Raw genomic sequence first — 24,178 nt, 5'->3', positions numbered from 1 at the left:
CTCAGTTAAGATGCTTAAGAGTTATTTAAGCGATAGCTACAAAAATATTTTTCAAGGACTAGGTTACCATCTGAAATAGAAGTTACGACCAGAAGTTTAGCCTGAACCTCAGGCTTTTTGCACTTGTAAATGTATGTGCAAACTATTTGGGTTGGAAAAATAACAAAAATACACTTTTGTGTACAGAATACATTTTAGTGTCCATAGTATAGTTGGTGTGTTGAAGAATAAAAAAATGTGGAGGGAGCATATCCCTTTTTTTATTAATGCTTTGGGGAGAAAGAGGTCCTGTTCTTTATAGTCATTTTACTCAACCTCTTAAGAGTTTGCAATTATAGGATTGTGAAGTTGGTAAAGATGTCTGAATGTGAAAAGTTCTTATATTGAACCATTATGAGGAAAAAATTAGAGTAGTTTTTAATTTTGTCAGTGCTGCCCAGTCTTATGTGATGTACTCATACTGGTCATGCTAAAAATAAATGTTGCTAGGAGATTTAGAAATAATAAAGGATATGGGGTGCCTGAGTGGCTCAGTCAGTTAAGCATCTAACTCTTAATCTCAGCTCAGGTCTTGATCTCTGGGTTGTGAGTTCAAGCCCTGCGTTGAGATCCACGCCCAGTGTGGAACCTACTTTAAAAAAAAAAAAAGAACAGTGAATATGATTTATGGTTGATCAGATACGACCATCTTTGGCATCTGGTTTCAAATCTAGTACATGACCACACAGAGAAATGATCATCAAACAGTGTACTGCGTGGGTGGTGTCTCATTTCTCCTTTGAAGAGGGTCGCAGATGGGTAGAACGTGAGGATCCCATAGATCTGGTGTGTTCCTTTCGGCAAGAAATTCTACAGACTGTTCCATATAGTAAAGACACGAAGAAATGGGACTCAAGGTTCAATTGGCTTTTTGTAGCTGATGGAACAGCACTTGATATCAGGAGCACCCTTTGCATCGACGGCCTTCCAGGGGGTGCTTTTAGTGAGAGATCTCTGGGGCTCCGTTGTTAGCCTTGCTGTTCAGACTCACAGATGACACAGAGTTTGGATGGACAGCTACTACTTCAGTGACGGAATCTAGATTCAAGATGCTGTTTTTAGGCTAAAACAGTAACCTCAGTGAGAATATAGAAGGGCAAGATGTGAGGTGGGTCTTTAAATGAAACCACAAGGTTACAGTATGAAGAAGATCTGATTTGAGTCAAACAAACAAAAAAATACGGGAAGTGAGCCTATTTCATCAGAGGCTTGGATCTTCCTACTTGGGGTGGTACTCGAGTTAAGCTTGATTTTGATCGTCCCGGGCTCACCGTCACCAGAAGCACTGAGAGTCCTCCGTCGGGTTCCCTGTGACGGGAGGAGCGGCCGTGGGAGTCGTGGTCCAGGAGAAAAGCTGTGAGGAGGGCGGTGAGTCCTGATGCTTGTCTTCACATACTTGAAACGCTGCTACAAGAAATAGCTAACGTTTGTTCCGAAGAGAAGAGCTAGGAGCCGTAGACCCATTCGACCTAAAGAGGGCCTGGCTGGCGGTTAGTTGTCCGAATCCAGAAATCTTTCATTCTCTGTGTTGGGTGTGTTCGTCCTGACTTTTGTAATCTGTTAGCGAGGAGCGGCTAAAAAAAGGAAACGTTCAGGATGAAAACGTCGACCAAGAAGTTGACTCTGTTCAGCGTAATGATACACTCTCCACCTGAACTTTCTAAAATGAGGATCCATTTGTCATGTTTATTGAAAGAGGAAAACTGTTTTCTAACCTTTGGCGTTTGTGTAGAGTCAAGCCTGAGCTACTGGTACGAGTGATGAATTCTCAGTTTTCTTTCCTCAATTTTTTAACTTCCATTTTCTCAACGATAGTTTCATTTCTTTAACTTTGGGGGATTACTCAAAGCAAAATAAGATGCGTAATGGACAGAAAGAAGATTCACAGAATGGAGCTCAGTGGAAACTCATTTTATCAGCTGTGTGACCTTACACAACTGACTGAAACACTGAGTGCAGGTCTTCTCCGCCACAAGGCAGACAGTGACCGTAGAGCTTTTGATGAGGAATAAATGAGGTCGTACACATGGAAGCACCTGGCAGACAGGAAGTACTCAGGACACATCGTTATTAATAAATTATGCCGCAGAAGAAACTATCCTGTCACCACTTTTGCACCCGACATTGTGAATCTGCCCCCTCCTTTCTCCGCCCTCCCTCTCCTTTTATTTCACCAAGCTGTTGGCAATTTTAGTAAAATTAACATTTGTGGACATGTTCCTTGAGACCTGTTTCCCGGGAGGAGCAAAAGCTTGTAAAGGGACATTTTTAGGGGCACCTGGGTGGCTCAGTCAGTTGAGCGTTGACTCTTGATGTCGGCTCAGGTCATGACCTTGAGGTGGGGAGATGGAGCCCCGTGTCAGGCTCTGCACTGAGTGTGGAGCCTGCTTAAGATTCTCTCTCTGTGTCCCTCTACCTTTCCCCTGCTCACGCTGTCCCTACAAAAAATAATTTAAAAAATTTTTTAAAGAAAAAGACATTTTTAAAGCTTTATTGTTGTTTTATATTCCTCTATCTTAATTTCTTTTTGCCATTGTTACTATGGTCAGATAATTTGCTGCTGCGGGCGAAATGGTCTTCAGGTTTCTTCTTGCAAAGGCAGGAAGGGGTTAAAGCGAAGAAGGCGCTGCTTTGCCACCACCCACGCTATGTTAACGAGAATTATGTTAACGAGAATCGCTGGTTGATTGCCAGGCCAAGGCCTTCCCCTGTGCTTTTTTCACCTTCTTGGAACCTCTAAAGTCAGAGAAATGCCTGGGGGGAGGGGTTGGGGGGAGGGACGGTAGGCCTCCCTGGACCTGTAGTGCTCAGACACCTAAGTTAAAATTAAAAAGGAAGTCCCACATGGAAACAGTGACTTTGCAGCCACTGTAATTAATTTCCTCCTTTCTCCTCTCAGTCAAGCAACCATCATACATGCAACAGTCTCTTATTCTGAGCAGACTCAAATTGTCCCAGTGGAGGTGAAGTATTTTAGCTGTATTCTAGTCACTTTTGCCACCATCAGACGTGTAACTCTGGATGACTCACTATTTTTAAGTTGATGAAATCACAGATAAATGAAAATTAACTGTGGTAGACCTTTCCTTCTGATTTCATGTGAAAGTGGAGGAGGAAAATACAATGATGCAAAAACACGCTACATGTTTTCTACAACGGATTTTGAGAGAATTTCTCAATTCCCTTTTCTCCTCTGAATCTACCCACATCCTATGAGCCGTGTGGCAGGTGATAAAGATTTCTTAGTCTCAGACTGACCATATCCGACCAAGAAGGAACTCCAGATAGTGTCCAACCCCTGTTGTTTTTCAGCTCTGGAAACCTAGGCCCAGAGAGTCCGGCTAATTCTGCCAGTCGCTCAGTGAGACCATGGCACACCTAGGATAGAAGGAGCCCTTGGTTTCCACCCTGGTTCCTTGTGTTCCCTGCAGGGACGGAATCCATCATTGGGGGGTTACTTAGCCAGCGTCCAGTCGCGTGCTTCTGCTGTTCCCTTTGGGGTCACAGGAAAAATACTTAGTAGTGGTGGACTCTCCCCAGCCCCCTCCCTGCAGTGCTTCCTGGCTTTCGGTGTTCTCTTTGGGACTTCGGCATCCCCACTAGGTGGTGTCCTAATTCAGAAACTTGACTGTGGGACTCGAGACTGGATTCTGCCCTAACTAAACAAAAGGAGCCAAAGAGAGTTGCCCCAGAAGAATTGCTTAAATAATTTGGGTAAGTTGTTAGATCTTATAATTAAATAAATCAAGAGAAAATTTAATTCACAAACAGAAATGCTGTAGTTAAATTTAAATGCAGAAAATATTTTTCTACTTCCTCTTCTGGAATCTTGAAGAACATATGTTGGGCCTGTGGTATGAACAGAGTAAAAGCAGTGGTTGCTTCTGTTGAAGAATTTGGGACTCCTTTTGTGGATAGAGAGTGGGACAGAGGATGCAGAGACAAGGGAGATACAATTAATCTTGTAAATAACTACTACCCTAAGGGGCTATAAATAATAAACATATTTTACTACAAGTTTCCAAAATTAAAGGAAAGGGGAAATTTTCTCAAAACAAAAATTCGTAGCTGGGGCGCCTGGGTGGCTCAGTCGGTTAAGTGTCCGACTTTGGCTTAGGTCATGATCTCATGGTTCATGAGCTCGAGCCCCTCATCAGGCTTTGTGCAGACAGCTTAGAACCTGGAGCCTGCTTCCGATTCTGTCTCCCTTTCTGCCCCTCTCCTGCTCGTGCTCGCTGTCTGTCTCTCTCTCTCTCTCTCTCTCTCTCTCTCTCTCTCTCTCTCTCAAAAATAAAGAAACATTAAAAAAAATTCATAGCTCTCAGCTCTGGTTTGAATAGAAAATGATTGGTTTGGTTGCTGTGTTTCAAAATCCTAACAGAATAACTGCTCCGTGGTTCCAGATGTTTTTGATAGAAACTTGGAATTGTCACAGCAGCAGCCAAAGCCCAGGACCGCAGACTGTGTTCTGTGGAAAGTGCTGAACAGATCCAGAGGGGGAAGCAAAGGAGACCTTTTTTCCCCCACCCAGAGCATTTGTTCTACAAGAAAGAACAGAGTACTATAAGGAAGATTCCAAACCTTTGGGGGGGGGGCTTTTGTGTGCAGACAGAGTAGGAAGAAGCCTAGGTTTGCAGCCTGTGGCACAAAGTCAGCAGATCGTCGGAAATAAAATAGTTTAATCTATAGGTCCCACAACATTTCAGACAGCTACGTTATTTTGAAACCGGTTTCTCTCTAATTATATACACTTGTAGAGGGCAGAGACCTTGCTGTTTGTTTGCCTCACTGGAAGGCACAAAATGTCCGTTAAGGCAATAGAGATTATCTCCGTTTCAGTCAGTAGTTAGACGACGTTGGGACTCAGGAGGCTGTATGGTGATTAAAGCCTCTCTGATCCCTTGAGAGATGCCTGGGAACCTTGGAAGCAGGAAACATTCGATTCTAATTAAAACAGAAGGGAGTGGCAGGAGGAATAAACCACGTTGAGGACAGAGGGGAGCGGCCCTGTGTTCAGACGGGGAGGAGGGGGAGTTCAGAGTTACAGCTTGATGAAAGTTCCCACTAGCAGCTTTCCCACACGTGGCAGCCCGAAGGGTCTTCCGATATGTGCTCTGCACCAGAGTCTCCGAGTATTTGTAAAGAAAGCCCTTTGGGTGAGTCTGAGCAGGAACTTTAGTTGGAACTTCTTAAGCTGTCTCTGCTGATCCTGTTTCTACTGTTCTCCATCCCACTCTAATGAAAAGCAACATCTGTTTCACTGGTCTTGTTGGTAGCATCGCAGAACTCCGGGCTCACTGGGGGCCTGTGGGGAAGAGGCGGCCGTCCACCTGCGTGCCTTGGGTGACCCCGTGAGGGGTGGGGACCTGGGCTCTGGTCGGTCACAGCTGGACTGCAGTGCAGTCCTAGGCGAGGAAAACACTGGCTTTCTCGTGAAGTTTGCTGCATTTCCCTCCTTTGGGCTGGTTAGCAACGAGACCGCCTGGCCCGAGGAAGTGGTGACTCATCAGACCTTCTACACCCCCTTTGTAACTCCTGAAAAACCTTGTCACCAACTCCGGTTGCAATACTGACAGAAACTGAAGCACTAAATCTCTTTTCTTCCTTTCTCTTGTGGTATCTGCACCCTCTCACTCACACTCTCCAGGTCTGGCCACGACTTCCCTGGCCCTTGGAGGAAAAGGGTGGCAGCCTAACGCTCTTGCAAGGAGATTTTCTTATTCTTGCCTTTCCCCACTCCTTTCCCCCTTTTTGCTTCTTTCACTTCCTTCTTTTTTCCCTCCCGGATCATTCACCAACCAAATGAGAGAGTGTCTGAAGTCAGGACGAGTTCTGGTGTAGGCCTGTCCCCCCAACCCCGGTTGTTGCTGGTGGGGGGGGGGGGTGGCTCAGTAAGAAAACAGGCAGATGAAGTGACAGCCTCATGCAGAGAGAAAGTATTGGCACGGGTACCTGTTCACTCTGCTCCTTCCTTCTCTCCTTAATTCTCTTTAAGGCCCCTTCCATCTCTCACGTTCTCCCCACCCGCATCCCCCCTGCAAAAAAGCAAAAGACTGAACTCTTGCTTTTTAAAACCCCGTCAGCCACTTTTGTAGCCACTTTGGATCCCAGAGGCACAGCCCGAGATCCTCGGCTGACATTTTTCTCACATGAAATCACTGGTTTGCATCTGGCAGGGAGCTGCGGCGCGCGCCTTGGGCGGTTTGAATTTGCTGTCGTTCGTGGAATAGAGGAGTGTGTTGTACTCGCTCGTGATGTTTGGGACGGCCGCCTCCCCCCTTCATCGTGTTCCGGCTCGGACATCAGAGCGTTCGAGGTGCACCGTGCGATGCCTGACAGAGCCGTTTTCATAGGGGACGGTGTGGGGAGGAGGAGGGGAGGAGGGGGGAGCAGGAGCAGCAGGAAGTGGGTTGGAAAAGGAAGCCTTGTTTTTCTCTTCTTCGTCTGTGGATGAATCATGTTCCCACCACTGCAATTAGGTTTTCAAACCTCCAAGGCTGCTGGTTGTGGAGCCGAAAGGGCAAGTAGTGACGTTCCGAGGGTGAGGGAAAGAGGGGGGCTGGGGTAGGGGAGGGCCAGCGCCCAAGAAGGGAGGAGGGAGTAGAGGAGGAGTGGTCTTTCTCTTCTCCTTCTCCTCTGCTGTCAGTGGATATTCTCAGCTGAAATCAGAACCAAGCCCTACTGCCCGGTGAGCAACAGGCTGACTAAAGACTCGACTCTGAACAGAATCTCCAAGCGTCTACTTTTGTTTTTGTTTTTTCCCCTATAAAGGAAAAATTGATTTTCCTTGTCTTTTTTTTTTTTTCCCCCTTAACAGAAGTTAACGAGAGAATGAGAATGTTTTCATGGCATCCCTTTGAAGTAGAGTTGTCTTACCTTTTCCTCTCTTTCTCTTTTCCTGATAAAGTACATACTGGATTTTTATTGCCTGCTTTGGGTTTTTCCCCCACTTGTGTCAGCCATTATGCATAGCCGGTTCATCCTTCATTTTCCTGCTGGAGTGATCGCCAGTGATGGGAACGGTGTGTGCTTGTCTTTCACTCAAGAGCTGCCTAAAGCACGGCATCAGGAGGCTGTTGTTTATATTATGAATTATAAATTTATCATCCCCGCTCTCTGAAGTTGCCAGAAAGTTCTCCGTCAGTTCAAGAAATTGGATTCTGCTTGGTTTCTTTTTAATCATTTTTTGACCCTTTGAGGGTTTTGTAGAGAGGGGAGTCTGGAAGGCACAGATCTCCAGCTCAGCGTGAGAAATCTGGAACTCTGGACTTGGGGGAGTGCGCTGGTCCCCCAGGTTAGCAGTGGGTACGTCTGCTACATTTTGTTTCCTCTCCTCTGCATTTGGACAAAAATGTATGAACGGCACAAGAGGCGCTACAGCCTGTGTGACATCTCCAAGGTGGACAGGACTGTGGACGTGGTGCTGCTGAAGGTAAGGGGCCACACTGCAGACGTTCCAGAGCTCTCAGGCCCCTTCATCTCTGTGAACCCAGTAGCTGAGTCCCTAGCCTCCCTGTACTGGGAGAAAGGCTGAGAAGGTTGTGGGGAAAGTAGGGGGTGGAGGGGTGAGGCTGCTGATTTTAAGGTTCTTAAGAGACAGATACTGGGAGGGGCTTAAGAATCATCATTGAACCACTTACTTTGGAAATGTCATTTTGCTTGCTTTAAAATGCATTCTTAAGCTGAGCAGAACCTCGTATTCTTGAAAACCAGAGAGGAAGAAATTCACCTTCAGAGCTGCTCTTCCCTGAGATATCTCTGTGTCCGTCTCTGTCCCTGTGATCCCCATCTCCTCACCTTCCCCTGCTCCAGCCCCATCTGTCTGATATCACTCTCTGTTGGTCTCCTTTTCTGCTTCTTAGTGTGTGTATCTCTCTCTCTCTCTCTCTGTCTCTCTCTGTCTCTCTCTTTCTCGCTCTCTGAGTCTCTCTTAACTGTTAGTCTACTGTCTCTCGCAGCTCTTTAGGGGCAAGATAGACATTTATTTCCTTTGCAAGGGTCTCCAGCCTATTTATTGCAGTTGCAGAGTAGTGCTTCTGGCTTGGTTTGACTGCTTTTTTTTTTTTTTTTTTTTTTTTATACTGACTTTCTTGATAGCTGTATTTGTTTTCTCGGTGTCAGTGATGTTGGGTGTCAGAGCAGGATGGGGGTGGAGACTCTGCAGAGCTAATTGCTCACAGAAGCCATCCTTGCCTCTAAAATTAGTAAGGACTCCTCCAGCCATAAGATGGGAGTCTGGGAATGTCGGACGACTCAAGGAGCACTTTTTGGAAGTTTAGCAGTTTTCTGGCAAAGGCAGGGGAAATTGGAAGCTAGCCAAACTGCTTCACAGATGCCAGAAGAGCCTCAGTACCTGAACTTGTGGCCCTATAAGCTAGCGGAGCACAGGCATGGTGTTACTTCCCTGGTCAAGGACATTTGGGAACTATGTTACCGATTTATCAATTCAGTTTATGACTTGAGACTTCGTAATATTTTTCCACTGGTCCATTGAGGCCGAGGAGAAAGCTAGAAGGTTTAGAAGGCTAGACCCGGAAGCCCATGGGTACCATGGCTGGACAAGGGGCCAGGTAGGAGTTGTGACTTGTGGTAGAGTGGTGTCGCCGTCCTTCCTAATTGCTGTCAGGTAGCTGTCTGACCTGCTCGGCCTAGACTGAGCACTGTTGGTAAGTTGGCATTTTGAACTGGTTCCAAGATACTGTTAATTTTAGTTTCTCCGAACTGTGATTACCTCTATGAAAGCACCGTGGTGGTTTAAGATTTTTGTCCTCATATATTTACGAGAGCCCAGTTTTTAGGACCTTTGTATGCTTGACTCTTGACTTTACCTGTCTGGGGGGAAAAGAAAGTAGGGAAAGAGGGAGGGAGCCTAGAAAATCTCAGTGTAGGCACCACAGAGAATATCGTGCATTTAAAATAAGGCTAAAATGTGTAGTACTGTATGCTCTGGCTGGGCATGAAAGTTTGTTGGCCTCAGAGATGCTGTAACAAAACATTTCCACGTACATTATTTCACGTGAGACTTAACTGCTCAGACAGCCACTGTCTCCCCCCCCCCCACCATTCAGGTGAAGAGCTTAAGAGTTCTCTCGAGCCACGGTGAGGAATATGAAGTACTTGCCTGACAAAGATGTGATTTTTTTTTCACAAGGCCACAGATAATAAAGGACATAATTAGTTTTTTTAGATGAATCTTGTTTGCATTTGTTGTTTTTTTTTTCCTTACCATGCTGCCAACTATATAATGAAAGAGTTTTAGTGGAGAAGACATCACTTCTCAGAAAATAGGCATTTATTACAAATAGGTAAACACTAGGAGTCCTAAAACTAGTGTGTTTAAAATAAGATGGCTAAGTTGTGTGTTAATCTCTTTGCTTTGGAAACAGACAAAGGTGACATCGTTGAGAGCTGTTAATGACCTGTTCGGTGCCAGCAGCAGCCCTAAGTCCAAGGGCCACACAGTTCTTTAAAATCCTCATATTGCTTCAAGACAGGCGATACATAGAGAAAAAAGTACAAATTATAAGTGATTTGACAGGAATAAGCAGCAGACTATGAAGGCCTATTTTCGATAGAAGATGTTTCTGAGGTGCTGACATTTAAAAAACTGATCTCCAGGGGCGCCTCGGTGCCTTAGTCAGTTAAGCATCCGACTTCGGCTCGGGTCATGATCTCGCTATTTGTGAGTTCGAGCCCCACATCGGACTCTGTGCTGATAGCTCAGAGCCTGGAGCCTGCTTCGGATTCTGTGTCTCCCTCTCTCCCTGCCCGCCCCCCCCCCCCCCCCAGCTCACACTCTCTCTCTCTCTCAAAAATAAACATTAAAATTTTTTTTTCTAACTTTAAAAAACTGATCTCCAGAGGATAGAAAGATACTGGCTATGCAAAGGGAAGGTGTTCCCAGAAAGAATGAACAGTAGATGCAAAGGCCCTGAGGCCTTCAGGAAAGAATTGGCAGGGCCAGTGCGTGGGGAGCCCTGAACAAGCAGAAGAGAGGTATCAGAAGAGTCATAAGTGGGACCTTAGGAAAGCAGGGCCTTGACAGCCATGAGGAGGAGGAGTTGGCTTTGTTTGGATAGGTCACTTCTCAGACTATGTTTTGAAGAGATCCCTCTGTCAGTGTGGGAATAAGTTAGGCTGCCATTATGGCAGCCCAGGCATGGTAACTTGGTTTTGTGGTCTGCACTGGGAAGAGGTGGATGGATAGGAGGAGATCCAGGCATTTAGTGTTTACATTCCTCGTGTTTGTCTGATTTTGCATATGGAAAAGCAGGTGGGGATGGTCCATAGTTCGCTGAAGGTCTCACAGTGCATGTGTGATAGGTGATGAGATGCAATCCCAGATCTGATCGTCAAGGCTGATGCTTTTTCTTGCTATCCGAGACCTCCTCCTCCAGTCAGCCAGTTCCTTTTGTTACACAAATACGTGAATCAGTTTTCATTTATAAATATGGATGTATTTTTTTCTATCTTAGATATTGTCCTAGAAGCTATCTCAATTGTTTCTTTCCCAGAGCAGGAATGCCTTCCTAGCACTGAGGGCAGTGTCATGACCCTCTATTAATTAATTCTGTTGCACAATCTGTAGCAGATTTTTTCCACAATTCTTTTTTTTTTTTTTTTTTTTTGTCATTTAGAAGTATTCTCCAATTATATTTTGAGCTTCAGTGTTTTTTTTTTTTTTTTAGTGTTTATTCATTTTTGAGAGACAGAGACAGAGCACGAACAAGGAAGGGACAGAGAAAGAGAGAGAGAGAGGGAGACACAGAATCAATCCAAAGCAGACTCCAGGCTCTGAGCTGTCAGCATAAGCCAGATGCAGGGCTCGAACCCACGAACCCTGAGATCATGACCTGAGCTGAAGTCAGATGCTCAACCGACTGAGCCACCCAGGCTCCCTGAGCTTCAGTATTTTTAATCGGTGTTTTTAAAAAAATTATTATATTTGGGTGTATATGCCACTTCAGTTCTCAAGTGATCATGCATATGTTCTCACTCCACTTTTATCTATAGAAATTTGCTCTTTTATACAAATGCATTTGCAGTTTTTTCATCTGCTCACTATATCTAAGTGCTCAGAACAGTGTTGCTAATTCGTATTAAATGCTCAATAAGTCCAACTTCAGCCCAGGTCATGATCTCACGGTTCGTGGATTTGAGCCCCGTGTCAGGCTCTGTGCTGACAGCTCAGAGCCTGGAACCTGCTTTGGATTCTGTGTCTCCCTCTCTCTCAGCCCCTCCCCCACTCACACTCGGTCTCTCTCGCCTTCAAAAATAAATAAACATTAAAAAAATTTTTTTTAGATGCTCAATAAGTTTGTTCATTGAATGAATCCATCTTCTAAGATTTGTAAGTAAGGATTCCTACGCATCCCACAACGTAAGCTTTGGTTAATGTACTGAAAGGTTGACATAAGAACATGGAGGTATGACCGTAAATACAAAACGTAGCTTGTGAGCCTGCTGCTGTGAAATTGCACAGTTACAACTCCAGCCCCTCCTGCTGGCATCGTAGTAAGTCGCTAGGTTAGCTTCCAAATTCTCATCCTGGGTGAGGTCCCCATGCTTTGTCTTACCCTGCACTCTGTCTGTTGGCTTCTTCAGTTTTATATAGTTGGTTTCATCGTAGCTCTTCTGTATCAAGGCCTTCCCTTAAGATTTCCCTAAAGCTGCATACATTGGTCTTTGTCCTCAGGTCAGCTCTTGCTTCCCACCATCAGCCTCCAACATCCCTGGAATCTTACCTCCTTTCTGAATTCTCTGCTAAATAGTAAGGTGCGTAAGTTAATAGTGTTCCTTAGTCACTTTCACCTCCGCCCCCCAGCCCAGTACACACATACACATTGCTCTTCCTCGCCATTTGATATTCCCTTGACTACTTCCTCTCGATGTGTGTATCTTCTGGCTCTTATGATAAGTGGTTGGTAACCATGAATCACATGCTCAGAATGGGATATGGAAGAATTTTATTGTTGGCAGAAACCCTCTGGTAGCAACGTGCCCATTTTTGTCAGCATCCTTCAGAAAGCTCGTATGGAACTCACAAGTTGGTGAAAGATAGAAATTTTCACCTAACGTAGTTCTGTAGTTAATTCATGGTGGGCATTCCTAAGACCAGTGTTAACACAAGAGGACACTACATATCTGAAACTTACGCAAAACTATCATACCAAAGAGAAGAGCGTCAGACTCCTGGAATGACTGCTAATAAGAACTGATTTTAGTCTAAGAGCTGTTTCTGTTTTACCAATTTTTATAACTTTGGGTACCTGGGAAGATATTGTCTACTTAATAATAACAGGACTCTTCATGTTATTGATGCTTTTTTGAGAGCAGACTTTGTAGCTAGTAATTAAGAGCGTCAGGTGAACGCTTAAAAGATTTGCAACCGTGGTTTGTGTGCACTGAGTGAAAATATTTGTGGAGGAGGACACCCCCCCATCCCTGTGATGTTTGGGCAGGCCACATGAGCTCGTTAGGTAAAGCTCAGAAGGAGTACTTGGACTTTAACTCTAGTGCCATTTTCCAGAGAAATACACATCCTTTGGAAGTTTGTTTTCTCTAAGACACTTCCACGGCCGCCTCAGCGAAGATGTGGGGAGGCTGAGGACTGAGGACAACTACGTCTATCTGCTCCGTTGCAGTCTAATTCCTGGAAAGATTTTGACTCAAGCGTTGGCTTCCATGTCCGGATGGTGGGTTTTTCTTCCTTTTGTTCAGCCTCGTCTCTCTGGCTGGGTCTCCTGAGACAGTTGAAAAGGAAGTCAATAGGAGCAGTGGCTGGGAAGGCTGGGTGTAACCATAAGCTGCGTTATTAGGATGTTCAGATATAAACAGTAGGAGAAACACTGCCAGAAACAAAAGGCAGTTCCCTGTCTGCTGGAAATATGTACAGCTCTATTTTCAGACTGATGGGAACACAACGTGGGTGCAGTTTAGATAATCACAAGGAGTCCCAGGCTTCGTGGCAGGAACAAAAACTTACCCAGATGGGTCTGACATTCCTTCTGAACTTCATTTTCCCGTGCTCCATATGCACAGTAGCTCACCAGAACTTTGGATGTTGAACACCCATAGCGTCCATGATCCTACGTATTATGGAGGTGCTATGGACAAAGGCCTAAGTTTGTTCTTTAGCTAAAGAATCATAAATGGAGTCAGAGCCAGAAAGTGGCTTTTTGGTAACTAATTCCTCCAAAAACATGAATATTTAATGGTAGAGTTTCTGTTTCCCTTATTTCCAGCCAAACACAATTTCTGAATGATCTTGAACTCCCCTCTCCTACCCATTCGGGCAGTTGCCAATCCTGTATTTTGCTCATACGAGCTCAAAGATGCCATAGGGCAAAATCTGGAGAGAGGGACTCATAATCATCTTTGTTTTTCTCTTAAAACTCAAATTATTAGTAGTCTCAACACTGTTGTTTCTTCCTTTTCTGTCTCCTAATTCTTCTAACAATCAGAATCTCGCCAAGCCTAGTCTCCAAGCTGGCTAAGAAGAGTGTTAATAGTACAGAGAACCAACGTATCTGTTTATGTGAAAATCTCCATCTTAGAGGTCACCTCTTGGAAAAGAGACTAACAGGAGAACAGGTGTGTTACCGTGTTTGTAGTCAGGGCTTGGGGATGTATCTGAAGGTCCATCTGAAGGCCTGTAGGAAGCACTCTGAAAATGTTTCAAATGTAGCCACGTGGTGTGGCCTTTAAGTTGGCTGTTGGTGTAAGTGGGAAAGAGACAGAGTTGTTGAAGAACAGAACCGAGACTAGGGCAGATTTATCTGTGACATCAGATTCTGAAACCCAGCAGAAGGAGGAGGAGATGTTTTGTAATCTGGTTTATATCTCCTAAGCGGTTGATCTCTGTAGTAAACGCCATGTGTTTCACACAAGAAGACGGTATGCTGGGTGCTGCTGTCACTGAATACAATGTGGTGGAAAATGCTGAGACATGTTTTGGCATTCTTTCCACACTCGGTGCGCATGGAGTTTGCCCTCTGGTTAGTGGCATTGACCATGATTGGTAGTATGTGGCCCAGAGTTCCAGCTCTTCCCCTCACTATGTGGGCCCCTTTGACCACTTTTCTCCGTTGCTGGCTGCACAGTCACCTTGTTTTATCATTGGGAGGCTACACGTAACATAAAATCTGCCACGTTTAGGTGCGCAGTTTGGTGGCCTGTCACGTTGTTGTGCACCCGTTCCCACCAGCCATCTCCAGAACTTTCTCGTCTTTGCAAACAAACTCTCTACCCATTCACCAATAATTCCATGTTTCTCCCTCCCTGCCAGCCCCTGGAAACCGCCATTCTCTTTTTTTGTCTGTGAGTTCAACGACCCTGGTTACTTCATAGACATGGAATCACAGTGTTTGTCCTTTTCTGACTGGTTTATCTCACTGAGCGTACTGTCTTCAGGGTTCATCCATGCTGTAGCGTGTCGGGGTTCCCTTGCTTTTGAAGGCTGGGTGGTGGTGTTCCATGACGTGTGTAGGTCACATGTGTGCGTTCATCTGCGGATGGACATTCGTTGTTTCCACCTTTTGTCTGTCGTGAGTAATGCGGCTGCGGACACAGGCGTACAAATATCTGTCTGCGTCCCTGCTTTCGATTCTTTTCAGCATATACCCAGAGGTGGAATTGCTGGATTGTATAGCAATTCTCTGTTGAAGTTTTGGAAGAACCACCACACTGTTGCACAGTGACTGCTGCGTTTGACATTCCCACCAGCAGCGCCCAGGGTTCCAGTTTCCCTGCACCCACGTCCACACTTGTTATTTTCTCAGTGGCTCCTTGGGGGCGAGGAGGTGATAATAGCCATCCTAACGGGAGCGACGTAGCGTCTCATCATGGTTTTGACTTACGTGCATTTCCCTGGTGCACACTCACTTTTGTGCTGGTGATGTTTGTAAGAGTGTCGTCCCACACGAAGGAACGCTGCCTTCGGAGTGTCTCCTCTCTGTGTGTTGGGCCTTGGCTCTCGTGCACGTCTTCTCACCTGTTACCTCAGTGGCAAATGAAGCCAGCATCCAGCCTTTCTCTCGAGATCCCTAAACTTCTTCAACTATTTGAAAGGCGTCTGAGCACCTCAGACTCAGCACAGCCAAATAGAACAGGCAGCAGCATCTTCCTGCCCGCTGGATTTCCCGCTGGTTAAATGGTGGGTTTGGGGCCCTCTGTCTTATTTCTGTGGATTCTGCCCTCCATGCCAGCTTTTCGCTCCTCTGCTTCTGTCTCCAGAGGGCATCTTCCCAGTCCGGGTGCACACTGCCGCTAGGCCAGGCCACAGGCTCCGCCTACCACCCCATTTTCTCCACGTTCTTTGAGAGCTATGTTCCTGGCACGGTACCGCTCTGCCTCCCCTGCTGATGTCGTTGGGGGGAGGGTCCGCCCTTGCTCGAGAACAAAGCCTGGTTCACTATGGCCCTGTCTCCTGTTCACCTTTCCTCAGTTTATACCTCCGGGAACCTTTGGGCTTTCTGTGCTTCTCAGACATGTCTCAGGAAAAGGTCTGCATGCTGGGTTCCGAGGATATTCTCCAGAACCAATGACTGGACACACACGTGCATGTTTCTGGTGAGGGTTCACGGCTTCCCTCAGGTTCGGAAGGAGTCTGTGCCGTAGAAGGCAATGAACTCCAGCTCTGAAGTGTCCTGACTGCTTGGCTCATCTGTTTTTTCCACATGGCTGGAACTCCCTGCCTCTCCTCCTCTCTCTCTCCTGAGCATACTGTGCTCGCCTTAGAAGGCCCACCTCATATACCACCACCTCTGTTAAGTGTTTCTCACATATCCGAACCAGAAATTATCTTTTGTTATTCTAGGGGCTTCCTCCTTAACCTCTGTGGGTTTCTGGGACTTGTGTCCCTATGGTATTTCATTAACTAAACCGTGTTTCCTGACCTGTGGTCCACAGTTGGTGGAGGTACTCCTATCTGCCATCCTGGGACATGGATGCAAATGTGACCCATGGCATTTTTGTTTAAAAAGAGTTTCTCATACTTTTCAACCGTGAGATGTCCTGTCCTATGCAAAATGTAGACAGGATCATGTCCTACCCGTCTGCCTAAGCTGTGCCTGAACACTGTTTCTTGCCTAATGGGGTGGGGGGGGTCCCCAACATGTTGACCAGGGATGGATCCGCGTGTAGCTGACAGCAAGAGAGCTCGAGGAAGCCTTTTTATGCTAGAATTCCCCATCCTGCCCTGGTGAAAAAGTCTTGATTCACTTGAAACCTTACTATTTTTCAATATAGATTTTACTTTTAAATGTTTATAAATGAATCTGAATTCAGAAGAGGGAACTGGCTGAAACTGCATCATAGCCAGATTCTCCTAAGTGTCCTGTGTCCATGGAGGTGGTGCATCTTATCAGCACCACCAGTTAATGCTCTTCATTAACTGTCAGTGACGGCCACAGGCGCCTAGGCCTAGGCAGAGCCCCCATTAACGGTCAGTGATGGACACAGGCGCCTAGGCAGAGCCCCTATTAACAGTCAGTGACGGACACAGGAGCCTAGGCCTATGCAGAGTCCTCCCCCTCCCTCCCCCCCCCCCCCGACACAGAGAACATTTCTCTCAATTACAGCATCCTGAATTTCAAACACTTGGCACCCACTGTCCCATGCGTTGTTTCTTTTTGGTAATACTTTTATTTTCTAAATATATTTGCCTAAAATAAACAGTGACTGTTTTCCAGCTAATCTTCTCCAGGGATCTGAAATGCACTTGGCCAGATCTTTTCCAGTTTAGTATTGTTATTAAAACTGTTTAAACAGTTGTTGAGTTCCAAGGCAAAGAAAAAAGTAACAAGCGGTACCCATGGACTCGGGGAAAGAGCTGGATGGAAGTAGGGAGAACGCCCTCCCGGCTTCTAAATACTGAACTCACTGGGTGGAGTCACTTCACCTCCTTTGGCCTCACTTGTGTTTGTTTACGGATCTGGTAAAGGCAGGCGGAGTGAGAATCCTGAAGGCCCTCCTCGCTGTTCTCTGTAAAATCATTGAGGATAATGAACTCAAAGATTATTCATTAAGCATCCCCACGAACCATGCCCTTGCTTCTTGGCACTTCCCTCCCCAGGGATTAAAGGTGTGTTTCTGTTCTCAAGAAGCTTGGTCTCTGGAGCAGGTGCAGTCACCAGTAACAGTGCAGCCCACACGCAAAGATACTCTCCCCAAATCTAGCCTCACCGAGTGTGTGGCCTCCTCTCCCAAATGGCATCGTGCCTCGTTGTGCGGCAGGAGAAAGGTCATGTCTAGCTGACGGTTATTTTATAAACTGTAAAGTGCCCTGAATCTAGAGAGATAAACACATGTTTCACAGCTTTCATTCTGATCTCACCTGTCCTGTGAAAACCTGCTCTTTGCAGAGTCACGAGAAACCGCACAGGTACCCAGTCCAGTAACTTTTTTTTTTTTTTTTTTTAATCTGTTTTGACTTCTCTGCAGTCGTTGGCACCACGGACCCACCTTCTGTTTTCTGCCCTCTGCTTCCTTAACTCCTGTGAAACTAGGCTCCCTGAATTCTTCTGCTTCTACCAGGGTGTGGCAGTCTCTGACTTCCCCACTCTGTGTTGTGCAACGCCTTGTGTGGAGCGGAAGAATGGCAGAACATCGTTGCTCTGGCCCCACGTCTCTGCTTGTGTCATTTGTGACCTAGTCAGAAATGCATGCAGCACGTGAAATACGGCTCCTCCTTCCAGTGGTCCGCTCACTTGGGCTCTCATTCCTGCTAGTGACAGCACACATTTAATACCTGCTGTGTGCGAGGAGCTTAGGAAGTGAACATTTTCATGTCTGTCTCTCACAGAGACAGTCCTTTCAGGACACGCTCTTTACTACTTCTGCTTTTAAGGCTTCGCGTAGAATTTGATACATAGAAGGTATTTAAATACTTTTTTTTTTTTTTTTTTTGCTTTAAATAAGGAGGGAGACAAACCTGAGGGTGAAGAGCATTCCATCTTCAGACTGTCTTCCGTTCCTAGAAAGTAACCAACAGATTAAAATACATTTTCCATTTAAAAAACAAATACTCCCATGAGACACTACTTCTCACCTGCTAGGATGGCTGCAATCAGATGGACAAGAATCATAACCAGCGTGGGCACGGATGCGGAGAAAGAAAACAGCCATGCGTTGCTGGCAGGGACATCACGTGATGCAGCCACTTTGGAAAAGTCTGGCGGTTCCTAAGAATGTCTAATATAAAGGTTATCATGTGACCCAGCAGTTTCACTCATTAGGTATAAACCCAGGAGAAATGAAAACACGTGCAAACAAAAACTTGTATGAGGATTTTCATAGCAGCATTATTCCAAACAGCCAGAGAGTGAAAACAACCCAAATGCCCGTCAGTTGAAGAATGAATGAATGAATGAGTGAATGAATGAATGAATGAATAGAATTAGGGCATCCCCACACAGTGGAATATTATCTGGTAGTAAAAAGAATGAAGTACTGGTGCTACGACATAAGAAAACCTTGAAAACACTTTGCTAAGTGAAGGAAGCCAGTCACAAAAGATCACGTAATGCGTGATGCCATTTATGTGAAGCGTTCGGAGTAGGCAAATCCATGGAGACAGAAAGTGGATTCATGATTGCCCAGAACTGGGTGGGGTTTGAATACTAATGGATACGGTGTCTTCTTGGCATGATGAAAATATTCTAAACTTAGTGATGATGGTTACAGCAGGTCTGCAAATACCCTAAACCACTGATTCATAGACTTAGATGGGTGAGTTTTAGAGTATATGAATTACATTTCAGTAAAGATGTTAAAATGCCAAATTACACCCCAACCCCCCCCCCCCCCCACACACACACACACACACTCCCACTCAGTGCACTGTGGTATGTATCCTGGTTTTGATCCTGGAACAGAAAAGAATGTTAATGGAAACAGAAGTAGAATCCAAATCAAGTCCAGGATTTAGTTAATGGTAATGTACCAATGTTGGTGTCTTACTGTTGATGAAGGCACCAGGGTTTCATAGGATGTTAACATTGGAGATACTGGTGAGAGAGGGTACATGAGAACTCTGGGCTATCTTTGTAACTTTTCTGTCAACTTAAAGTTACTACGAAATAGAAGGCTTTCCAGAATCAATTGTAAAAACCAAAAAGTAACTTGTAAAAAAAAATTTGGGAAACAACAGAAAAGTTAAAATAAATATTGTCTCTCTGTGTTCATTCAGGCATAATCATTCAATGAAAAAACTGAATCAGATTAAGGTTTTTCACCACATAGGTGTGATCATATCAAGAGACTTCTGCCTGCCCCTGTGTTTAAGTGTTTTTGATACTATTTAATATATACTACTTGTCAAAACTGTGATAGGTCTGAGATTTTACCCTACTCTCAAGCTCCCAAGTTAGTCTGACAGTTTCATGGCTGCTGCCTGAAGTCACAGGGCTTCCTGGGTCAGGGGCAAAGGGGTTTACTACTCATTGCACAAAAAGCACCATGAGCATCAGTTTCTTGTTGGTTCCTCTTGCTTCCCAAGTTCCCCAGGGACAGCCCAGAGGGGGTCCCAGGTGGATGCTATGTCACGGCCAAGAAACCCCACTCTTAGGAAACTTCAGTCCTTATAATGGGCAGTGAGCCTGCCTGATCTTTGCCCTTGACTGAGACATTGTCTTTGTTATGCTGACAGTAGACAGACCTGCCCTTTGCTTCAGAAACAAACAATATCTCTATCTTCCAGAGTTGTTTGATACACACATTTTTGAAAAGATAATTTAGAACAAAAGGACAATCAATGCCTTTGCTCACAAGACATGGAGAGATAGGAGAGACCCATGAAGAATGTTCTTCCAACATTAACATGTTCTCACCACTGTTATTTCAGAAATTAGTGTATTCAGTTAGAGATTTGATTTCGTCTTAATTTCATTGTTTCAGTATTTATTACATTATTTTAAATAAATATTTTAATATTTTTATTATTAAAACACGATTTTAAATAAACATGTTGTTTATATTATATACTATTACTATATCATGAACTGCTTATGTATATTATGTTATTTTACAAATTGTTTAACTTACTTTTTATAACATGCAAATCTAAAAAAGGACATGAAAAGTATAGTCAGTCCCTTACATATTGAAGGCAAAGAATGTCCAGTTTACTCAGTGGCCACGGAGTTGAAAAGGCAATGAAAAATATTCTGAGATGTAGAGTTTTAGCAAAGTCTCCTAAAATGTCGGCTGAAGTTAGTGAAGGTCACAGAAGGAGAACACAATGTCATGACAATTCAGAGCAGCGTATTCTTCACTACTTTAAAGGATCTTCTCAGCTTTTTTGCTTCTGTTAATTATTCAAATTTGTGCTGTATTCCTTCAATCTTTTCCTATTTGGGGAATAAAAGGAGGAAAAGCAATTTTTTTTTTCTCTTTCAGCCTCAAAATGTAGCTTTCTACTGAAGTATAGTAGTTCTGGACTCTTGTTTGTACTGTTAGCAGAGAAACATTTCACTCTGGTGAAATTTGGCTCATTTCAAATGAGATGTAGTTTTCAGTAAAGAAATCCTGCTCTGAATGAATGATTTTTTTTTTTTTTAAGAAAATTTGCTGTTTGATTTCTTTGAAAGGTATGGGTAGGGTTTGTTAAAGTTACTGAATTTGAGGTTACTTCCTTATTGGGCACACTCAAGTTACATTTTAAAGGGCCTACTTTGCATAATCCCAGGGAACCAGCAGAAGATCGGTTTCCATTCAGATCACTGTGACATTTTTGGCATGGGTTTGTAACATACCAGGAACCAAAACATGCATGGCCCCTGGTCCCTGCCTCCTGTCCTCTCTCTAACGGTGAGATAGTCAAAAGGAGCAAATGATTTGCTGTTTTGTTTCATGTAGATCCAGGTTTGCAAGAAGCGTATTAATTCCTTGCGTTTCTTGTTGGTCAAACAGTTGGTTTGACAGAACGTCCTGGAGCTTTCTGCCTTATCCCATGTGGCATATTTGATGATACTGTTCTCTCGTCCCTTCGTGGGATGAACTTGGCCATGACAGCTTGACCTTTTTTCTACGTTGCTGGATTCGGTATCTTAATATTTGTTCAGGATTTTGCATCTGTGTTCCTAAGGGATACTGATGTACGTTTTCTTATAATATCTTTGTCTAGTTTTGGTGGCAGTGTGATGCTGGACTCATAGAAACAAGCTGTATATAGTTCCTGCCTCCTGTATTTTGTAGAAGAGTTTGTGTAGAATTGGCATTATTTCTTCCTTCAGTGTTTGGTGGCATTCACCACTGAAACCATCCGGGCCTGAAGATTTCATTATAGGAAGGTTTTTAACTAAATTCAATGTCTTTAAAAGAATAAGGGTATTCAGATTATCTTTATCTTCTTGAGCGAATTTTGGTAGTTTGTGCCCTCCATGAAATGTTTCCATTTCATCTGACTTGTGAATCTGTTACAGTAATGTTGTGCATAATATCCCTTTGTTATCCTTTCGGTATCTGTTGGAACTGTGATGATGACTTCTTTAATTCCTGATACTGGCAGTTTGTAACTTTTGGTCTTGGTCAGTCTAGCTAGAGCTTTACTGATATAGGGAACCAGGTTATGGTTTCATTGACTTTATTTTTTGTTTTCCATTTCATTGAGACCTGTTTTTCTAGTTTCTTAGAAGCTTAGATCTTTGATTTGAGACCTCTCTTTTCTAATATAGGCACTTAATGTTATAAATTTTGCTCTAAATCCTGTTTTAGCTGTATCTCACAAATTTTTATGTGCGATGTTTGAATTTTTCAGTTGGAGATGTTTTCTAATATTTAATATATAATAATTCCTAAAGATCTCTTCTTTGATTCATGGATTTTTTAACAGGTTTTTTTGTGTGTTTTTGTCTTGTTTTGTTTTTTAAATCTTTGCGGTTTTTCCAGGTAACTTCTCATTTTGGTTTCTGATTTGATACTCTTGTGGACAGAGCGCATATGTAGTATGATTTTAATCTTCAATTTGAGATTTCTCTTATGCCACTGAATATGGTCTGTTGTGGCGAACATTCCGTGTGTACTTGAGATGTGTGTCCTGCTGCCTTTGGGTGAATTGCTCCGCATTTGTTGGTTAGCTCAAACTGCTTGGTAACGTTTTTCAAGTTTTCTGTATCTTTGTTGATTTTGTGTTTACTTCTTTTATCAGTTACGGGGGAGACGACTTTTGAAATCTGTCACGGTAATTTCATACTATCTTAAATGTAATGAAAGTAGATGGTTATGATGTTAATAAGATGGCTAAGCGTTGTAAAGGCTAAGCTTTTTTAAAAAAAATATTTTAAGGGAGTCTTCTCTTCTTAAAATGCTTTAGATTCATGTAGACTTGTATTCCATCACCAGTGCTGTCATAATGATCTCAGCAACTCCGCTGAGCCTAGTTACTCTTTGGGTACAGATAATACAGACTTCTCACAGCTCTTGTGGGGATTTAGATAATGTACATAGAATCCTAGCCTGATACCCAGTGGATAGTAAATCTTGAAGAAACAGAAGTTATTTTTGTGTTTTTAACTTGTAAATGAAGAGATCAAATATGTATTGTAATCTGCGATGCATTTCGTGTTACTCATCATTATCACTGTGTTACATATTAAATGTATTATTCTTATATTATTTCACCCTCGGCCGGCACCAGGCCTTCCTCCTTGTGTGTCTTTTTCCTGTTGCTTTTACTGACGGTCTCCTTAGAGCCTTAGTGGAGTAGGGCATGCCTTGATTGTGTTGTGAAAGGGTTTTTTTTTTCCTTCCTATAATTTTACCTACTGTATCATAAAGTATTAAAGAAAAAAGTAGGAGTGTTGGTACAGTAGATATGTTTGCAGCAGCCATCACATCATCCCACATTGCTTCACTGTCTGAACGTCGATCTGTTTCTCTTTCCTTCAGATAAACCGGGAAAGCTGGTGTACAATACAGCCGTGCCCTGATGCAGCGTCTCTCTTGGCTCCCACACAGAGCCCAGGTGAGCCGGGGTTTTCCAGCTTCCAGTTGCGTGAATAACTGTATCTAAAAACGTCCATTTCCTAGCTCTGGAGCCCCCCTCTAATTACCAGAGCGTTTTCGGAGGTCTGTCCTTCCTGACCAGGCCATACAGTAAGTCAGAAGAAGGGGGTAAGAGCAGTTTGGGTTTGTAGGCGTTTTTGGCCCCCCTGAGAATGAGTAGTGTCATGTAATTACCTAAGTTTCATTTTAGTGGTAAGTCTTCACGTGTGGCTTTACGACTTACTGATTCTGTGAAGGCGTCTCTGCTGTGTGCGTACATATGATCGTGGTTTCTCAATCCGGTAACAGCTGTAAATACTTATTAAGAACGAAACCGGAGAGCCCTCAGTTTTAGCTGCGCATTGAAATTCTCTGGGGGGCTTTAGGAATACACTGCTGCGCGGGTCCCGCTCCCAGACGTCCTGATTTAGTTGGGCCTGGGGTGTGAGCCGGGCCTCAGAAGCCTTGAAAGCTCCCTTGGCGAGTCCACTGCGCAGCCAGGGTCGAGAACCATCAGCTTTGGAAGTACCGTTGGCAGTTGAGGTATCAGTCACGGCAGGTGAGGGTCAGCTGCCGACACCTGGCTTGTTCGTGACACAGCGCGTGGCTTGTGGTAGGAGGCCCCACCTTCTACCCAGTGTAGCCACTAATTCACAGTGAAGAGAGGAATGTTGCCCAGTGTCTGTGCTCCCTGTGGTCTCCCATCTGTACGGCACTGCTAGCTTTCCTCAGTGGGTGGTGTCGAAGGACGTGGCGCCTCTACGTCAGTCCCTGTGCCTGTTGCAGAGCTGCCACGTGAACGTCATTTGGTCTCCTGAGTCGACCCGAGTCAACAGCACCTTTGTTTACCTTCACAAGTTTTACTGACCTGCTGTAAAACTTACCGAGTCCCCATCGACTGGTCTTTGTAGAAACAGTTTAGCTGGGGGTGTCTCGCATAGTACTAAATTGAAAGGCACACTGTCCACATCCTAGGTCTCCCAAGAGTTTTCCTCCGGATTCTCAGCTCTGACTTCACTCCAGAGGAAATGTTGGAGACAAATACGAAAAGTGTTTTTTCTCCACTTTTGTCTCAGATGATCGTGTTCAGAGTCCCTGCCTGTTACAAGATTGACCCTATTCACAGACTTAGCTGACACTTCCCTCGCCCAGCCCC

The 24,178-nt window shown here is 44.4% G+C and overlaps 1 protein-coding gene across 13 annotated transcripts in view; it reads left to right on the top strand.

Moving 5' to 3' along the window:
- The window catches only part of AKAP13 (A-kinase anchoring protein 13), a 334,406-nt gene that overhangs the window by 208,436 nt on the left and 101,792 nt on the right, over positions 1 to 24,178 (top strand). For 12 of the 13 annotated variants that reach the window (XM_045058848.1, XM_045058850.1, XM_045058847.1 and 9 more), the window contains one exon: positions 22,927 to 23,002. In XM_045058848.1, the coding sequence (XP_044914783.1) occupies positions 22,927 to 23,002 (76 nt within the window). Of the gene's footprint in view, positions 1 to 6,627; positions 7,472 to 22,926; positions 23,003 to 24,178 lie in introns of those variants that run through there. The other variant, XM_045058854.1, reaches the window with a different exon arrangement.

Source organism: Felis catus, chromosome B3 (genome assembly GCF_018350175.1).
Source record: "Felis catus isolate Fca126 chromosome B3, F.catus_Fca126_mat1.0, whole genome shotgun sequence".
In the NCBI taxonomy this organism is placed as follows: domain Eukaryota; kingdom Metazoa; phylum Chordata; class Mammalia; order Carnivora; family Felidae; genus Felis; species Felis catus.
This window is presented reverse-complemented; position numbering and strand designations above follow the sequence as displayed.